This window comes from Xiphophorus maculatus, chromosome 18, assembly GCF_002775205.1.
Source record: "Xiphophorus maculatus strain JP 163 A chromosome 18, X_maculatus-5.0-male, whole genome shotgun sequence".
In the NCBI taxonomy this organism is placed as follows: Eukaryota; Metazoa; Chordata; class Actinopteri; order Cyprinodontiformes; family Poeciliidae; genus Xiphophorus; species Xiphophorus maculatus.
Window position 1 is genome coordinate 11,298,344 of NC_036460.1, and position 17,009 is coordinate 11,315,352.

General features: G+C 40.1%; 2 protein-coding genes across 2 annotated transcripts; one reads left to right on the forward strand and one right to left on the reverse strand.

Moving 5' to 3' along the window:
- Positions 1 to 8,412: 8,412 nt before the first annotated feature.
- LOC102223908 (tripartite motif-containing protein 16-like) lies at positions 8,413 to 10,301 on the forward strand. The gene is made up of 2 exons (XM_023352104.1): positions 8,413 to 9,208; positions 9,290 to 10,301. Exons 1-2 carry the CDS (start codon positions 8,543 to 8,545, stop codon positions 10,244 to 10,246), a joined length of 1,623 nt encoding a protein of 540 aa, XP_023207872.1. The 5' UTR covers positions 8,413 to 8,542; the 3' UTR covers positions 10,247 to 10,301.
- Positions 10,302 to 11,387: 1,086 nt separating this feature from the next.
- On the reverse strand, positions 11,388 to 16,751 carry LOC102224169 (tapasin-like). Its single transcript, XM_005804553.2, has 8 exons — positions 16,639 to 16,751; positions 16,361 to 16,537; positions 16,003 to 16,278; positions 14,493 to 14,822; positions 12,691 to 13,038; positions 12,426 to 12,518; positions 12,320 to 12,339; positions 11,388 to 12,208 (listed from the first exon to the last, which is right to left on the reverse strand). The coding sequence occupies exons 1-8, from the start codon at positions 16,682 to 16,684 to the stop codon at positions 12,194 to 12,196; spliced, it is 1,305 nt and encodes a 434-aa protein (XP_005804610.1). The 5' UTR covers positions 16,685 to 16,751; the 3' UTR covers positions 11,388 to 12,193.
- Positions 16,752 to 17,009: the final 258 nt, after the last annotated feature.

Consider the following 17,009-nt stretch of genomic DNA (forward strand, 5'->3'; position numbering starts at 1 on the left):
TTTCTGAACTCTTCCTGAGTTAAAACATTAGTTTTTTTTCTTGTTTTCTTTGCATTATTTGAGGTCTGAAAGCGTTGAATCTTTTTCGTTACTTTGACCATTTCTCATTTTCTGCAAATAAATGTGAAATTTTTGCTAGGAATTTCGAAAACATGTCAGTAGTTCATAGAATAAAAGAGCAATGTTCATTTTACTCAAACATATACCTATAAACAGAAAAATCAGAGAAAGTGATCATTTTAAGTTGTCTCTTAATTTTTTGCAGAGCTGCATATACGTACTAATATACAGTATATCTGTAATATTGGTGGTCAGCAGATGACAGCAGGATACATTACATTAGATCCATTATTCTGTCCACTTTTACCACATCCAAAATATTTTACCTATTCTATTTTAATGCCATGTATAAAAACAGATACCACCAGATGATGTTGGGTAGAAAACTGCCCCACATCCTGAACAAGCCGTCCATCAACATGCAGCCATGCATGTTCATATAAACCAACAATTTCAACTGAAGAGACCCAGACAAAGTGCAAAAACAACTCACTTTTGATTTATGAGCTCACCGAGGCCCTGATAAAACTCATCCTGAATGAACTCATTCCAGTGAGATAGACTATAGAGGCTCTAACTGTCTTTGCATTCAATTGTGTTCCGACATGAAAATTGGCAAGTGAGTGCTCTTTTGCAACACTTTTGTTTTGGATGATTTGAAGTGACTCTGCTTATAATCACAACATTAAATTGTTTTCTGGTACTGACATGTTTGCTTCTGTACTCCTCCTCCTCCTTCACTCACATTTGTTTCTCCTCTGTTATTTCCTGTTTAAATGTCTGTGCTGCGTTTTATCATCCAGCTAAGCTCTTCTGGTTGCTGTTGAGTAAACTGTTTGGAGGACATTTCCAGAAGGAGCTGGATTTGTTGAAATCATCCTCAGTTTAACACTTATAAATTGTGTTTATGTCATGAGTTTTCATTTATGTTATCTTAACTCCCAGCTGTGCCTGGATTATTCCCAGTCCCCTGGACACAGTTAAAAGTAGTAGTCTATTTTGAAGGTTATAATCTATTCTAACATCATCTGCTGGGGTGGCAGCATCAGAACCGGGGACTTAAAAAGGAAGACTGGTTCTGGGGAATACTGTGGATCTTCTAGAGATGACGGTGCAGAAAATCAATTTTCTAGATTTTTTTTTTTTCATAAAATCAAGAAAATTATGGACATCCCTGAGCAGCATCTACAGCAACTCTATGAGGAATCTTAAATTAATATGAGCTACAACAATGTTTATTTTGGCTTTGGGATCAATAAAATATTTTCTAACCGAAATTGTTTTGATTAAATGTCAGTTTAATTTACTGTCATTAAAGCTGAATAAAACCAAATTTATAATATTTTAAGAACACAGGAGGATACAGAAATGTGGATTGCTGTTAAAAGGCGAAATTGGACGAGTATATAAAAGAAAAATACTTTTCCTGGTGTAACTGCAGATTTAGAAATTGTAAATAAATATTGTAAATAATGTGGTAAAGAGGAAACACAAACTCATTAATTTTAGAGTCACAAACATTGAAACTGGCCGACTGAATGAAATGAATTCAAAATTGGAATAATTATGTTCAGAGTAAGAAACAGTTTACTTACAGAAAACGTCCAAAAACATTTTGTAACACAGATGAGGGTTAGAATTTAAGATGCATCGTTTTTGTACAACAAAAAAGAGTTTGAGCATTTGTTTTTGTGCTTTGGATATATGAAACAATTAAAGTGGAGGCTTGAAACAATCAAAATACATGAATGTAATAATATAAAACATATTTTTGGGAGGTATATAACTGAGGATGGTTCTATAAACTTTGGTTGTTACTTTTATAAATCTCTGTGCAATACTGAAATAGAAAATTCAGGGATGGCAGTCCATTTGTTTGTTTAATTTGGGATTTAGGACATGGATATAATCAAAAGCGCAATAATAAAATTTTACATATACCCTCATCTTTTCAAGTAGTATATTTTGCAAGTCTAAGTTTTTTTACTTGCTTTGTTTTTGTCTTTTAACTTACGTGTGAAACTAATCAACAAACTAAACAAAACATTCATCCCAAAGTGTTTTCTTTTTGCTGAGACTGTAATTAGGTTTGCAACATTCACACTGTGAGGAAAAAATAAACATACTCTGGTGCGCTTGAATATTTAAAGCTGTAATTTTCCCAAATGTAAAATAGTCTGCCAGGTCCTGTGTTGGAGCAGGGATGCATGTAAAACCTGCTATACTTAGATATGATTTAAAATTACCTGGATTAATACGTCTGAGGCAGTACAGTATGTACAAAACCACACTGTAAGCCCTCCCCAACCTGGGATTTTGAGGAGGCCACATGTGTGAAGGTTTTTATATGTGTGTGTGTGTGTGTGTGTGTGTGTGTGTGTGTGTGTGTGTGTGTGTGTGTGTGTGTGTAGTTAGTCATGATTCCTAAACAGTGTAACACGGGAAAGGTCAGCAAGACGAATTCCCAGACTGTTAAAGAGTCTGAAGGGGTGTTCAGGGAAATACAGTCATTTTTCTCCCTTCGTTTACATGTGTGTGTGTCACACACACTCCTCATGTAAAAGCAACACAGCACTGATTTATGAGCTCTCCAGAGCCCTGATAAAACTCATCCTGAGTGAGCTCATAAATGTTGCAGAAAGATGGAGCAGAGACTATGACTGGTGACTGCGTGTGCTGTAATTTGTGTTTTGACATGGAAATTGGCAAGTGTGCGTTTCTTTTGCAACGCTGCTGGTTGATTTAGAAATGACACTGCTTATCATCATAGCAGAAAATAGTGTTTTACTGCTGACATGTTTGCTTTGCTGTGCCTCCTCTTCTACTAACATTTATCTGTTATTTCCTGTTGGTCTTTATGGGTTTTGTGGTTTGTGTCTAGCTTGCTTTTTGTGCAATTGTTTGCTTGAATTATTGTTTTATCATTATCACTTTCCCTTCTCAGTTTAATTGAATTGTCAAATTTTAAATGGAACTATAGGGTCAGTTTTAATCAAACTCTGGTTTATTTGCCTTGAAAGTCTACTTTTTATTTTTACTTGAGGAAAAAATGTGTTTAAGAAATGCTGCTCTTGCATTTTTGGGGTATCTTCCCACCTCTTTAGTTTGCCACAAGCCATGCTGGATACAGTTACACAGCAAATATAGAGTGCTCTTGTAACTTTTTGCCCTGCATGCAACATTTTGCATGCATCACCCTCAACACGCTGTACCCATGGTGGTGGCGGCATTATGCTGTGGGAATGCTTTTCTTCAGCATTGACTTGTTAAAACAAATGCACCCAACACTTTTTAGATTTGTATTTTTGAAAACCATTTTGAAACCCAATATTTATGAAGAACATAACGCCAAAAAAACCCCAAACACTGTGAATTTGTAATTATAACTTTCCAAAACGTGAAAAAGAAGGTTAAGAACAATTTAACCTTTGTTCTTAACAAAGGTTAACTTACCCAAAAGGCCACATTTAGGTAAGCTTGAAAAGATTGAACCAACATTGGTGCTATTTTTGGTTCGCAAGGCACGGCAAATATAGAAGTTGTTCAGGAATCAAGTGAAGAAGTTCAGTTTTAGATATAACTGAATGTGTGGGAAGCTTTATGGGGATTTGTCATTTTCTTATTTAAGAACAAGTCAATTGGCAAAGTTGTCTTACTTTTCACCCTCAACTAAGACAAATGTAGGAAGCACGATGCACATTTCACTGTCAAGAAATGAAAATTGAACTACAGTGTGTTATGTTTATTACTATGACTGCCGGATGGTGGGTCCAGGTTGCTGTGATAATAGTGTTATTGCCAAAGACATCTTGGGAAAAAAATGTGGCAACTTTTATTACCTGAACAACGAAACGTATTGCAGCTGTGAGTCAATGTGACTGACTGCTGCATCAGTGTGAAAACATATCAGACTCATGTCTGGTTTGCACTAAACTTTTAACATTGCTGGAATCCCCCAGGGACATTGCAAACACCACAAGCTGCAGTGGTTCTTTAATAGAGATTTAAAACTTAGACTGCGTTCACACTGCAAACTGAAATGACCCAATTCCGATATTTTGTCAAATCGGATTTTTTTTTTTTTTTTTTTTTTTTTTTGCTAGGGCCGTTCACACTGCCACATATGCGAGCTGTATGTGCTCTGCAGTCTCAATGGGCAAAGGACCTGAAAGGGTCCCGCATGCGCAGTAGAGGGCGCAATAGCGTCAGCGTTCTCAGAGTTCTGCCAACCACCATAAAAAGAAGTGCTCAGTGTTTGCGGAAGTAAACATGGAGGCTAGCGGTGGAGCATAGCCTACATGTTTGAAGTTGTTGTCCGACCGGGGCAGCATATTAACAACTTAATCCTCATTATAGTCGGTCGTGGTTGTTGTTATATGTCCCACTTGCGCGTATCAGGGCGCAGAATAGTGAGATTTGTCCAGTATCAGTGACGTTCAGTACGGATGAATGTGACCTGAACGTTAAGTCCCTTTTGAATCGGATACGTATCGGATATGCAAGTGGCCTGGGTCGCATTCGAAAAGAATCCGATCTGTGCTGTTCAGACTGTCATGAAAAGATCAGATACAGGTCGCATTATGTAAACAAAAAAAAAATCGGAATTGGGTCACTTCAGCCTGCAGTGTGAACGCAGCCTTAGACATAACAGCTGCTAGAGTTTGTGCAAGTTGCCATTGTTTAAAACACAAAAACAGGAGCAAGAAAATAATTCTTTGCGCTCTGCATACCTGCCTTCCTTCTGGTTGCTTTCCAAGAAAGAAATAATTTACATTCTGTTGCTGATGCTGCTGTAATTTGCCCACAATAACCAACAGGTTAAACAGACAGGAAGTCACCGCAAAAACAAGAACCAATGTGTTCCCCCCGCAGGCCAAGTGGTTAGCAGAGTTTGGATGATATAATTAATCACACTTAAGCCTGACATAAAGAATCCTGCACCACGGCAGAGAAAAATACACTCATCCAAACTGAACTTGAAGGTCATTTGGTGAAAAGCAACGTAGGACTGATATTCGCTGGGATGGCAGAAGGTAAAATCTGAGAGTAGACATGAACATGAATAAATGTTCTCCAAAAATTTTTAAAACTGAATGAAATTAAGAGACTTCTGCCAAAACCAAACACCAACAGACTGCTCCCAATGAGCAGTTGGCAGCAGTTAACATTTGTAAAATTAAACGGCTAAAAATGGACAACGTTAATAATGATAGCAGTTAAAAACATATACAAAACATAGCACATTTCCTCATGAAACACTGTACACTATCAAATTTGCCCAAAATATATGTTAGAATATATTTGTAAAAAAAAAAACAAAAAAACACAGAGCTGATTCTAATAACATATGGCAGTTACAAACAGCAACAGAAAAAGGGGGAGGAGCTGTCAGTTACCGGTTACTATGGTAACCACCAACTGTAGAGAGCAGCACAAGAGAACTTAAAACACCAATAAATGTCTCCTGTTGGCTAGGTTTTATCTACAAGGCACACCTTGGACTCTGGCAGCCTACATTTGAACTGCAATTGCAATTAGAAATTATTGACTGTTAACATTTTTCTGTCACCTGATTTGTTACTTCTTTCTGTCTCCTTTTCTCGGACTGAATTGCTAAGGCTTCTGCTCCCTCCTCTTGGAACTTCTTACAAGAAATATTCACTGAATTTATCTCATTTAGTGCGTTTAAATCCAAGCTAAAAGTTCTTGAGGCGGATCCAATGACGTACTTGTCTTTTATGGCTTGACATTTTCTTTTAACTGTGTATTTGTTTTGGCTAGGACTCCCTTGACAAGAGGTATTTAATCTCAATCGGGTTTTATCCTGGTAAAATAAAGGTTAAATAAATAAAAAATAATTTGATGATTCGGAACATTCGACTAAAAAGCAAATGGAGAAGAAATCTGTAAGGGATCCAGCACCTTTCCACTGCACTTCATCTGTTTTAGTCAACTTTTTGAAGGTCCACATAGATTTCTATACATGATACTTTATTTCTTCTGAAAATTGTCCAACTTTATCAACTGCTGTGGTTTGAAAGAGTCAAAATATCTGACTTAAAATTACACACCAACAGTATTGGTGTTCAGTATTACCATATGTCACACTGACTTGTGCTTTTGTTTGACCTGTTTCCAGTGCAGCCGACTCAACAGCAGCAGACTGAGCGGAGCTGCAGATTGTGACGTCTGCTTGCAATCAGCAGCTTTAATAAATCTCCCTCTGCGTTCCCATGAGCAGCCACAGATTGCATGCTGCGCCGCTGTTTGCTGAGAGCTAATGATGCCGTCTTTCCAGAATTTAGGCAAAAGAAAAATATGGTCTCGTCTTGATGGACGGGCTCTGTTACGGAGCTGGCGAATGCCTGAGTGTGTGCGGCTGATTGCTGAGTGTTCAGCTCCAGGGCCTGGATGAGGAAAGGGTGATGTAATGCCATAGCAGGGCCTTTCTGCCAGCCAAAGAGCTGATGTGGCAACACTTTGATACAGCAGACATTGTGTGTGTGTGTGTGTGTGTGTGTGTGTGTGTGTGTGTGTGTGTGTGTGTGTGTGTGTGTGTGTGTGTGTGTGTGTGTGTGTGTGTGTGTGTGTGTGTGTGTGTGTGTGTGTGTGCGCTCAAGCTGCAGAGAAAGAACAATTGATGGATATGACTGAGATGGATTTTGGCTCAGTGTTGGTGAGTGACATCATTGTGTTGCGCAACAACCAGCTATCAGTGTGTTATGAACTGATTGAGCTGTTTCTTTTCCTGGAAAAGATGCAGAACTTGGACTTGGTGTCCAGGCTGTTTATTCTTTTCTGAAGTACTTCCAGAAGAGCAATGAAGAAATCCACAAATCTGTTTTGTTTTTTAGCTAAAAAAAAAAAAAAAAAGTATGATACTGTCTGCCTATCTGTTTTTATGCTTTCACTTCATCGACAGCCAGTTCATTTCCCAGAGCTCCCCTCAGGTCTTGAGGTCACGTCCTTCCAGCATCCTCTCTGCTATTGACTTTAGAGGCCTGCTCACTTCCAGCTCTATCTAATCCTGATGACATCCCACAGAGGACACCGTGTCCAGTCTCTCCCTCCGCTCACTACACTTCATATTGTATCTTTTTGAGAGAGAGGTTCTGCAAGAGCATCACTACTCTTACTTGAGTAAAACGTCTGATCTGATACCAAGTAAATACCGCACCAATTCTTTTTAATCAAGTTTGACATATCATCAAACTTCTGACCTTTTGGTGTTTTTTGGTCTTTTCCATTTAAGTGTTTTGTTAAAGCAAAGAACAGAATTTGGACAAAGTTTATAATTGGCTGTTTTCCTCAGTCGCTTTGGTGCATTTCTCGAATCATTCTTGACAATTCCAAAACAGTAAGTGCTTTTCTGGTAACAGTTCATACAAACAGCATCAAACCTGCAAAATCCACTTTCTAAAAATCCTTAGTCCATCTCTCAGCGGATAATAGTATTCATGAACATGACTGAAACCTAGGGATGTGTGAAAACTGTCAGAGTGAGGACATTACGTTTGGAACGCTGGACTTGGCTATCTGTGCATGAGGCAATGTCCACCAAGCCTAAATTTAGTGACAACAGTTTCCAATTTGAGTTCATAAAAAAAAGATTTGTGCTGGAATGATCCAATGTGGAGAAGGAAATCAAAAGAAATGCTATCCAAGTGTAGCAAGTGGAATCTCACAGGGTAAATGTGTTGTATCATAGCTTTTAGTTTGACATATCATGAAACGTCTGCAAACCAGATGTAAACTTTATTTATATCATACCAACAGCAGAGGGCGTCGTTATCCACGATTTGGTCGCAAGCTTCCATGATGTACATTCTTTTAAAAAATGAAACAAAAAGACATCATAAATTTATCCTCTTGGTAATTCGTTGATTTTGATAATAAAGTGTGACAACTTGTTTTATCTCTGCACTCATACAACCCTGTTATGTTTATTTTAGTCTTTAGTCGTGCCTTGTGAATTACGGTAAAAGAACAGCAGGACTGCTGTTGCAGGCGAAATTAAGAGAGAATGAGAAGCATAACCATCAAAAATATATATTGCACAACTATTACTTTCACCTTGATATGTATGTCTAGAAAAAATATTTTACTTCTATCTGTCTGTCGTAATGTTTTAGTTTATTTTCTTTTAGTCATTTGATTCAATTCTGATTTTATATTTTTCATGTGTGCACTTGGTGCAGTTCTAATCTATTTTTAAAAGTACTATATAAATAAACTTGACAATAACATATTTTCGTATGTTCACCCCTACTGCTCTATTGCCGTAATGCACCACTTATGTGCGAATCTAGTCTTTATGGTGATGAAATTACGCCGCCCTGAGCAGTGGATTTTTCACCGGATAAGAAATGGTGCGCACCCGCAGTTGGATCTTGCAGGAGGGAAAAGCTCGTGACCGAAACTGCTCTATGGACATGCTCACGTCACGTGAATCAGCGTACCTTTCTACATCTAACACACCGAAATGGCGCAGAAGGGTGTTCAGCTGGATGTTGAAACTTTTTCCTGTTCAATCTGTTTGAACCTACTGAACAATCCAGTGGCTATTCCTTGTGGCCACAGCTACTGCATGAGCTGCATTCAAAGCTTCTGGGGAAAAAAGGGTAAGAAGAAACGCCACAGCTGCCCTCAGTGCAGGCAGACCTTTGCACCGAGGCCTGCTCTGGTTAAAAACACAATGTTAGCAGCTTTGGTGGAGCAGCTGAAGCAGACTGGACTTCAGGCTGATCCTGCTGATCCTGCTGGACCTGAAGATGTGCCCTGTGACATGTGTCCTGGGAGGAAGCGGAAGGCCATCAAGTCCTGTCTCAACTGTTTGGTTTCTTACTGTGAAAAACACCTCCAGCCTCACTACAGCGCCGCTCTGCTGCAGAAACACAAGCTGGTGGAGCCCTCCAAGAAGCTCCTGGAGAACATCTGTTCTCGTCACGACGCGGTGATGAAGGTTTTCTGTCGCACCGATCAGCAGTGCATCTGCATCTTGTGCACCATGGAAGAACACAAAGGCCATGAAACGGCTCCGGCTGCAGCTGAGAGGGCGGAGAGGCAGAAGGAGCTTGAGGAGAATCGACAGCAAATCCAGAAGAAAATCCAGGACCAGGAGAAGGAGCTGAAGAGGCTCCAGCAGGAGGTGAGGGACGCCTGTGTCTCTGCTGATGAAGCAGTGAAGAGTACGGAGAAGATCTTCACTGAACTGATTAATCTCCTCCAGAAAAGACGCTCTGATGCGAAGCAGTGGATCAGATCGCAGCAGGAAGCTCTGGTGCTTTGGGTTAAGGAGGTTCAGGAGAAGCTGGAGCAGGAGCTCAATGACCTGAAGAGGAGAGACTCTGAGCTGGAGCAGCTTTCACACACAGAAGATCACAACCAGTTCCTGCAAAGCTACGCCTCGCTGCCAGCGCCCAGTGACCTCCCAGACTCATCTGGCATCAACGCCGGTCCTCTGAGGCACTTCGAGGACGTGACAGCAGCTGCGTCAGAGCTCCGAGACAAACTGCAGGACATCCTGAGAGACGCTGGGACGAACACCCTCCAGACGGTGTCCAGTTCCCAACCGGAGCCAAAGAGCAGAGCTGAATTCCTGAAATACACCTGTGAAATCACTCTGGATCCAAACACAGCTTTCAGAACGCTGGAACTGAGCAAAAACAACAAAGCAGCAATAGTGTGGTACGAGGACGAGTCATACACTCCTAATCCGGAGAGATTCAGTTCATGCAGACAAGTGCTGAGCAGGCAGAGCCTGACCGGACGATGCTACTTTGAGTTTAAATGGGCTGGAATAGGAATTTTTGTAGCAGTTGCATACAAGAGCATCCAGAGAGGAGGGAGAGCAAATGAATCGTTGTTTGGGTTTAATGATCAGTCGTGGGCGCTACGCTGTGACATTGAGCGTTTGAGTTTGAAAGGAGCTGGTTACACTTTCTGCCACAACAAAGTAGAGACTCCAGTGTCAGGTCCTCAGTCATGCAAACTAGGAGTGTACCTGGATCACAGTGCAGGTGTTCTGGCTTTCTATGATGTCTCTGAAACCATGACTCTGCTCCACAGAGTCCAGACCACCTTCACTCAGCCGCTGTATGCTGGACTTGGCTTTTTTTTCTGTGATGGAGGCAATGCAGAGTTCTGCAACCTCAAGAAACAGACTGAATCTGATTGTACATTATAAAATATATCACCATGTTGATTCATGGTACGAGACAGATTAAATATGGAAAAACTGAGTTTGTCTGCTTTGTCCCACTAGAAACAACCAATCAGAGCCAGGAGGCGGGTCTTAGCGCTGTTAATCAGTCTTGTGTAGCGCTGTTCATCCCTCTCACATCAGTGGAGTCTGTATTTTACTGTTCTTACCCAAATTTAGATAAATGATTGTGTTTTTTATTATGCATCCTAATGTATTTATTGCAACAAAGACTTTTTTATTTCGAAAGGATTTTTTTATTTTAAGTGAATTGCAGCTTTTATTCATTTCATTCCAGTCCAGGGTTGCCTTTTTTAATCATGGTTAGATCCATTCTTGTCAAGAGAGAACATCCAACAGGTTCAAAACAAGTCAAGTGTAAAGTACCCACTGTGGCATTAAAAAAGCCTCTATTAAGTGACATAGCTTTACAAGTAAAAGCAAGCGAAAGAAAACTGTATTCTGCTTATTTACAGGAGTTTTTGTCAGATAAATAATGGGGAGATTTGTTTTGCTAACTTTAAATATTTTTTAAGTAAAGATTTGTCTGTTTTCTGTCACTGTGCAAAATTTTACTCCTAAATCGAGAGACTTCTTATTTCTTTGTGTTGTTATGATTAGCTCCTGAGACAAATTAAGCATCTTTACAGATGATGTAGCTTCCACTCTTGGAGCATAAAAACCTGCATGTTGGGTAAACCGTTTACCCAAAATGACATTTAGGTGTGATTTTGTGTTTATGGTGCTTTCGTACGTGCAACAAACCAACACAAATTAGTGCATAATTGTGCAGAGTAAGAAAAACCTTCTAGCAGGATAACGCTGTTGAGCGTACAGCCAGAAATACTTAGAAGAGTACCGAGTGGATCTTCCACAATGGCTTAGTAACTTTATACCTTAGCAATAAAATAAAAAAGAACCATTTGATGTCTTCAAATATAAAATACAGGTTTTTGTATTTATTTTCATATTTGCTCTGAAATTTTTTTCCTTGTAACTAGATTTTAATCTACTTTTTTGCATCATTATCCATTCCACAAAAAAAGGAATATCCATCATCCTTCAAGTTTATTGTAATTTTAAATCCTAAAAACAAATATAAAGTTATGTTTTTTTTTAAATTATGGCAACACATTCCCCAAAGTAGATATTTATATATAAGTTGTCTTTTGCAACTCTAAATGAGTTTTTTTTGTTGTTGTCTGGCCTGAGAGAAAAAATGGCTCTCTAGGTTGTAAAGGTTACAGACTCCTGGTATAGAACAAAGTATTTTCATGTTTTTGAAGGGTCCAGTCAAAGTCCAGACCTAAATCCAATTAAAAAACTTTGGCAAGAATTAAACGCTGCTGTTCACAGATGTTCTCCATCCAATCTGCCTGAGCTTGGACTATTTAAGAGAAGAATCGGCAAATGTTTTGGTTTGGAAAGATTTGTAGCTATCTAAAGGTGATTCTACAAAGTATTCACTCAGTTGGCAGAAATATAAATGGATGGCACACTTTATGATTTATATTTGTAAAAATGTTGCAAACCATGTCTGCATCAAAAAGCATGATATATTGACTTTAACGCTGCAAACTGTGGGGGTGAAAAAGTCAAAGGGGGTGAAAACCTTTGCATGGAATTGTAGCTCTGGTAATAAATACAACTTCTTCAATATTGAGTCAGAATACATGCTGGGGCTCCATACCTCAATTAGTAGCAAAAGACACATTAAATTGTCAAACTTGAGTAATTTTTTTGTTTCTTAGTTTGTCAAGTTTTTGTATCCAGGAATTATCATTCTTAAAATTACATTAAAGTCAGTGCAATGTAGAAAACAGAAGCTTCACATAAGTCCAAAATTATCATGATCATCATAAAAGGCACATGGAGGAAGGAGTCAGGAAGTCCAGGCTGGTTGTGTTCATTCCCTTCATGGTCCATCGCTGCTCAGTATGGTTTATCCTGCTCAAAACACACAAAGATAAAAAAACACACACTCATCAGGTTTTTCCTACATTTTACACTGAAATTGATAATTGACTCAAAAATATTTCAGATTCAGTCTAACTTTACCTGCTTAGACTTTTTCATTGCTGTGGAGAAAAAAAATGCAAGTCTCATTTAGATAATAAATTCACACAGGTCTTATATTCTTATCATTTTTAAAGTGATTGGTCACCTGTGTGCAGGGCAGACAGCATCACAACCAGAACAACGAGAAGGAAGGCCAAGATGAAGAAAACCATGAGGTAAAAGGTCCAGCTGGTCGGCTCTGAACACACAGAACAAACCACAGACATGACCCTCTGCTGCCATCCGGTGGTGGACCGTGGTTCTGCAGCGCAGCTACTCAGGACTTAGACTTTTTTTTACTTAGACTGACTTTATTGTCATTTTGCATGCACAAGGTGTATACAGAACGAAATTTCCAGGAGTACTCTCACCTTCAACTTGCAGGATGAAGCTTTTCTTGATGGGCATTCTTAGCGACTTATGGGAGACGATGCATGTGAACTGCCTCCCAGAAGCCTCGAGCGAAGCCTTGAGGTAGAAGAAGCCCGACAAGGAGTAGGTCATGTCCTGGTTGTGCTTGTGACTGGACAGCAGGATGTTCTGCAGCATCTTGGGAAGCGGGGCCCCGACCCGCTGACCCAACGCCGCCGGGTCCTGCTCGTACCATTTTATCTCCACGTCCAGAGGGTAGTAGTTCTCTGCCTCGCAGACAACCTTCTGTTCAGCGCCGTCCAGCACAGATAGAACATTGCCCACATTCAGGGAGACACGGGGAGGCTCTAAAAGGATGAGAAATGGGAATGGGAAAACTGATGAAATACTAGATAAATATACAATGATTCTTTAAAAAAAAAGCTTTCTAGTGTTTAGAAACTGGAGCAAACAGATTCTCAATCAATTATGAGAAACGATTAAAGGGTTCTTGGAGCAGCCTCTCAAATACTTTCTTCCTTAAAATGTGTTCACAAACACACAAATGACTGTAAAACAATTGCAGCATGTATGCAGTGCGACATGCATTCAAGTCTGTGTTAACTATTGCAAACCAAAGGTCTAAAATTGACGTATTAAGACACTATTTGTCTGATTAAAACTGCCCACATTTTAAGTATGTGGGCTGGTTTTAGAAACAGTTCGAGACCCAAATGGAAGCATAAAAACATGCAAAATATAAATTTTGCATAATTTTCATTCTCATTCTCAGCCCTGTTTAGTCCGCTTTAATCGACCAGTTTGTTTGCCTTCAAAGTCCAGTTCATCTAGACTTGGTGTGAATGCTTAATCAAACTCTGCTGAAGACCAAAAATGGGAACTCTGGTCTCAGTTTGGTTGAAGTGAACTCTGCGGCAGTTCGAATGCATATGTGAATGCAAGCAGATCGAGGACCGCTCCAAAAGCAGGCCATAGATGCCCTCCACTACAGTGGAGGGCATTCTGGGTAAATACAACCAAAATAAATGGGTGAGCCATTCAGTAGCAGGAGAAATGGCTCCTGGCTTTTTACCAAAGACAAAAGAGAAATCCTTTAATGGCTAAAATCTGACGTCTCTCCATTTTTGTTTACATTTCATGAAGATGTCAGCTTCCCTGAGTTTAAGGCTTCAGTTCTAAACTTGAAACATCTGACCATTCCCTCCAGGTCAATCTTTGTCTCAAACTCAAAGGAGTTTCTGTACCTTAACAGTGATAGTAGAGTGGAGCGAGAGATGGAAAGACGGACTCCAGTTTGCCATGTGGGGGAAAAAAGCTGAGCAAAAAAGCAAAGCTTTTAATTTCCCAGGCCATGTAGACTCTGACCTTTGCCTTCAGTCATGAGATATGGCTGAAATAATGAGATTCCGGACGTGAGTGGATGAAGTGAACCTCGTCATCCAGGGGTAACTTGGGACAGAGCTGCTACTCCTCTGCATCAGGAGGAGTCAGTTTAGGTGCTTCTGGCACCTAGACAGGATTCCTCCAGGGTGAATCACTTTGAAGGAATTCTGGGAACATCCCACAGCGAGGACAGCCTGGATTATGCTGGGAGGATTATTTATAACTCCTGAGTTGGAGCGTATTGCCCAGGAGAGAAATGTTTGGGTTTCCGTACTGGATGAAATTAATTGCCTGGTTAAACCCCTTAACCCTCACCCCCGGAAAATACAATGAAAAACGGTATGCGGGTTTTATTTTTATTCCCACCCAAACCGGGCGACATTATTTACTGACCTGACCGACAAGCTCTCTCTCTCACCTTCGATATGCAGCACTACGTCCTGATTCCCGAACAGTGGATTTACAAGCACAGAGCAAATGTATGTCCCTTCACTGCTCATCTTGGTGAAGGGCAGCGTGTAGGTGGCATCTCCTCCAGCGAGGGCCTTTTTCCCCACTCCGGAGCCCTGGATCTGCCCCGTCCGGCTGGAGTGGCCGAAGAGTTTGGTCCTCTCTCCACGCTGCTGCCAGTGCCACTCCACCGTGATGTTTGCTCCCCGGTGATCGACGCCGAACTGGCAGTGGAGCCTCTGCTGAGAACCAAGGGTGGCTTTCACAGAGGGAGTCTGTGTTTTGGTAACCATGGCAACTGCAGGACAAAGTTAACCATACATCAATATGTGAAATATGTGAAGAGTGACTAGGGTGGAGGACACCTTTATTCAGATTTTGAAGTATGAGATCCTCAGAACTTCAAAGGTTTTAACATCCCCTGTAACTGTTGACACATTTTAATGTAGTTTATTGGAATCATATGCAATATGCCAGCATATACTGTAGTGTCATATTACTGTGAAATGGAAGGAAAAGGCAACAGATTTTCTAAATTGATAGACTGGGCAAGATGAGCGTTAATCAGAGCAGCAGCCAGTAGGTAACTCTGGAGGAGCTGCAGAGATCTACAGCTCAGGTGGGAAAATCCATCTACAGAAAAACCATTACACTGTAAAAACACAAAATCTTGCAAGGTATTTTAGTCTTATTTTGAGTGCAGATGTCTTTGTAGAACACATAAAATAAGGCAAAACTAAAAAGTCACTTTTCAGGAACATATAGGAGTTTTTTCTAATTTGATCATTAAAAAATGTCTTGCAATAAGTGAAACACCCTGCCAGTAAGTTTTCTGACGATTATTTGAATAACATACAAATGAGCAAATATTTGAAATCCTTTTCTAAGAGATAAAATACCTGATTGCCTAAAATGCAAAAACGCAGCATTCCTTTAGCCTACATTTGATCATTTGTAGTAAAGAATGCACCTGCAGCTAAAAAACATACTTCTAAGGTCAACATGTAAAAAACTCAGCCCTTTCTATTTAAGTTAACATCAACACAATGTAGTGCTGATCTGTTGATTATTATTTTTTGATTAAACAATTAATAGTTGCAATAACAACAGCAAAAGGTGTCTAAAGGAAGATAGATTTTACAGAAGTTGAACTATGACACTTTAAGAGTTCTGGGTTGAACATCGTCACAGACAAATAAGCTTTTTTCATCGTAAATCCAAAATATATCTATTTTTGTTCAGTTTTGGCTTAATTGGTGCTCTGAGGTTGTTTTTCTTTCAGCAGATGCCTATTGTGGACTCAGTATATTCCAGTTAGCGATTAATTCATTACGAAATTTGCTCATTTATCACGATTAATCCAATTAATTGTGTCATCCCTAATTACAATGTACTTAAGGTTTACTGTTGTCATTTCAAAAAGTTCAAGAGGTGAGAATACTTTTTCAACACGGTATTTCTGATCTGTTGAGGTTTACCAGATGTAGTCAGGATCTCAGTGTCAGCGATAGCGGGCCAGCTGCGGTAGTCCTGCTGCCCCGGTGGAGGTTCGTTAGACGGATGTCTGAGGAAGCCGGTGACCGTGAACAGGCCCTTGTCTTGCTTCAGGGTGCAGGTGAACCACCGGTTGTAATCCTTCGCTTCCTGGCTGGGCCAGTGGATGTGTATGCCCTCTGTGCTGTACCTTCGCAGCTCACATTCCAGCTGCTCTGCTTCCACCCCATCCAGATACCGCCGCAGGTCCAGCTTGGATCCTACACCAGAAAGGATAAAACCTGAAATGCAACAGTTTCCAGCTCCATTTCCTTGACTTACAGGCCGCAAGGAGTGACTTACCAGTGATCAGGAAAGTGATGGCATCTGGATTAACAGGAGTGTCTCCTTTTTGACCAAACTGCAGCATGGCCTGTCTATGGATGAGCTGAGTCTCAATGTGGCCCTCATTATTGAGGCTCACATGCTCATCTGTGAACTGACAGGGCAGCCATTGGATCTGATTAACACAGTGCACACCTGCGGAAAGATACGTGATGAATTAGTATAACACAGGGTCATACTCCACACAAAATGACTTAATGTTTACCAAAATACATAAACACATTTAAACGACATACCCGTTGCTATAAAAGAGCATAGAAAAAACTCCAGCAGCAGACCCATGGCGATTATTCATTGGTGATTTCCAATTCGGTTCTCCGTGTAGAACTGTGTATGTCAGGACGCTTTCGCTTTCATTTTCTAAGAATAAAAACTTCACGCGGCTTAACTTGTATCACGTAACAATCACGTGATAAAATTGCATGACAAACAAATTATAAAATACTTTATAAAATGCTTATGAGAATAAAAAGTAATGTGTTTTTTTACAGTAGATGATTTAAAAAAAAAAAGTATTTTATATATCGATGTGGTTGTGGGAGAAGCAGTACCGGCGTTGTCCAGAGGTGTCGCTGTGGCTACTGCTGACCGCTGCCGCACGTTGAAA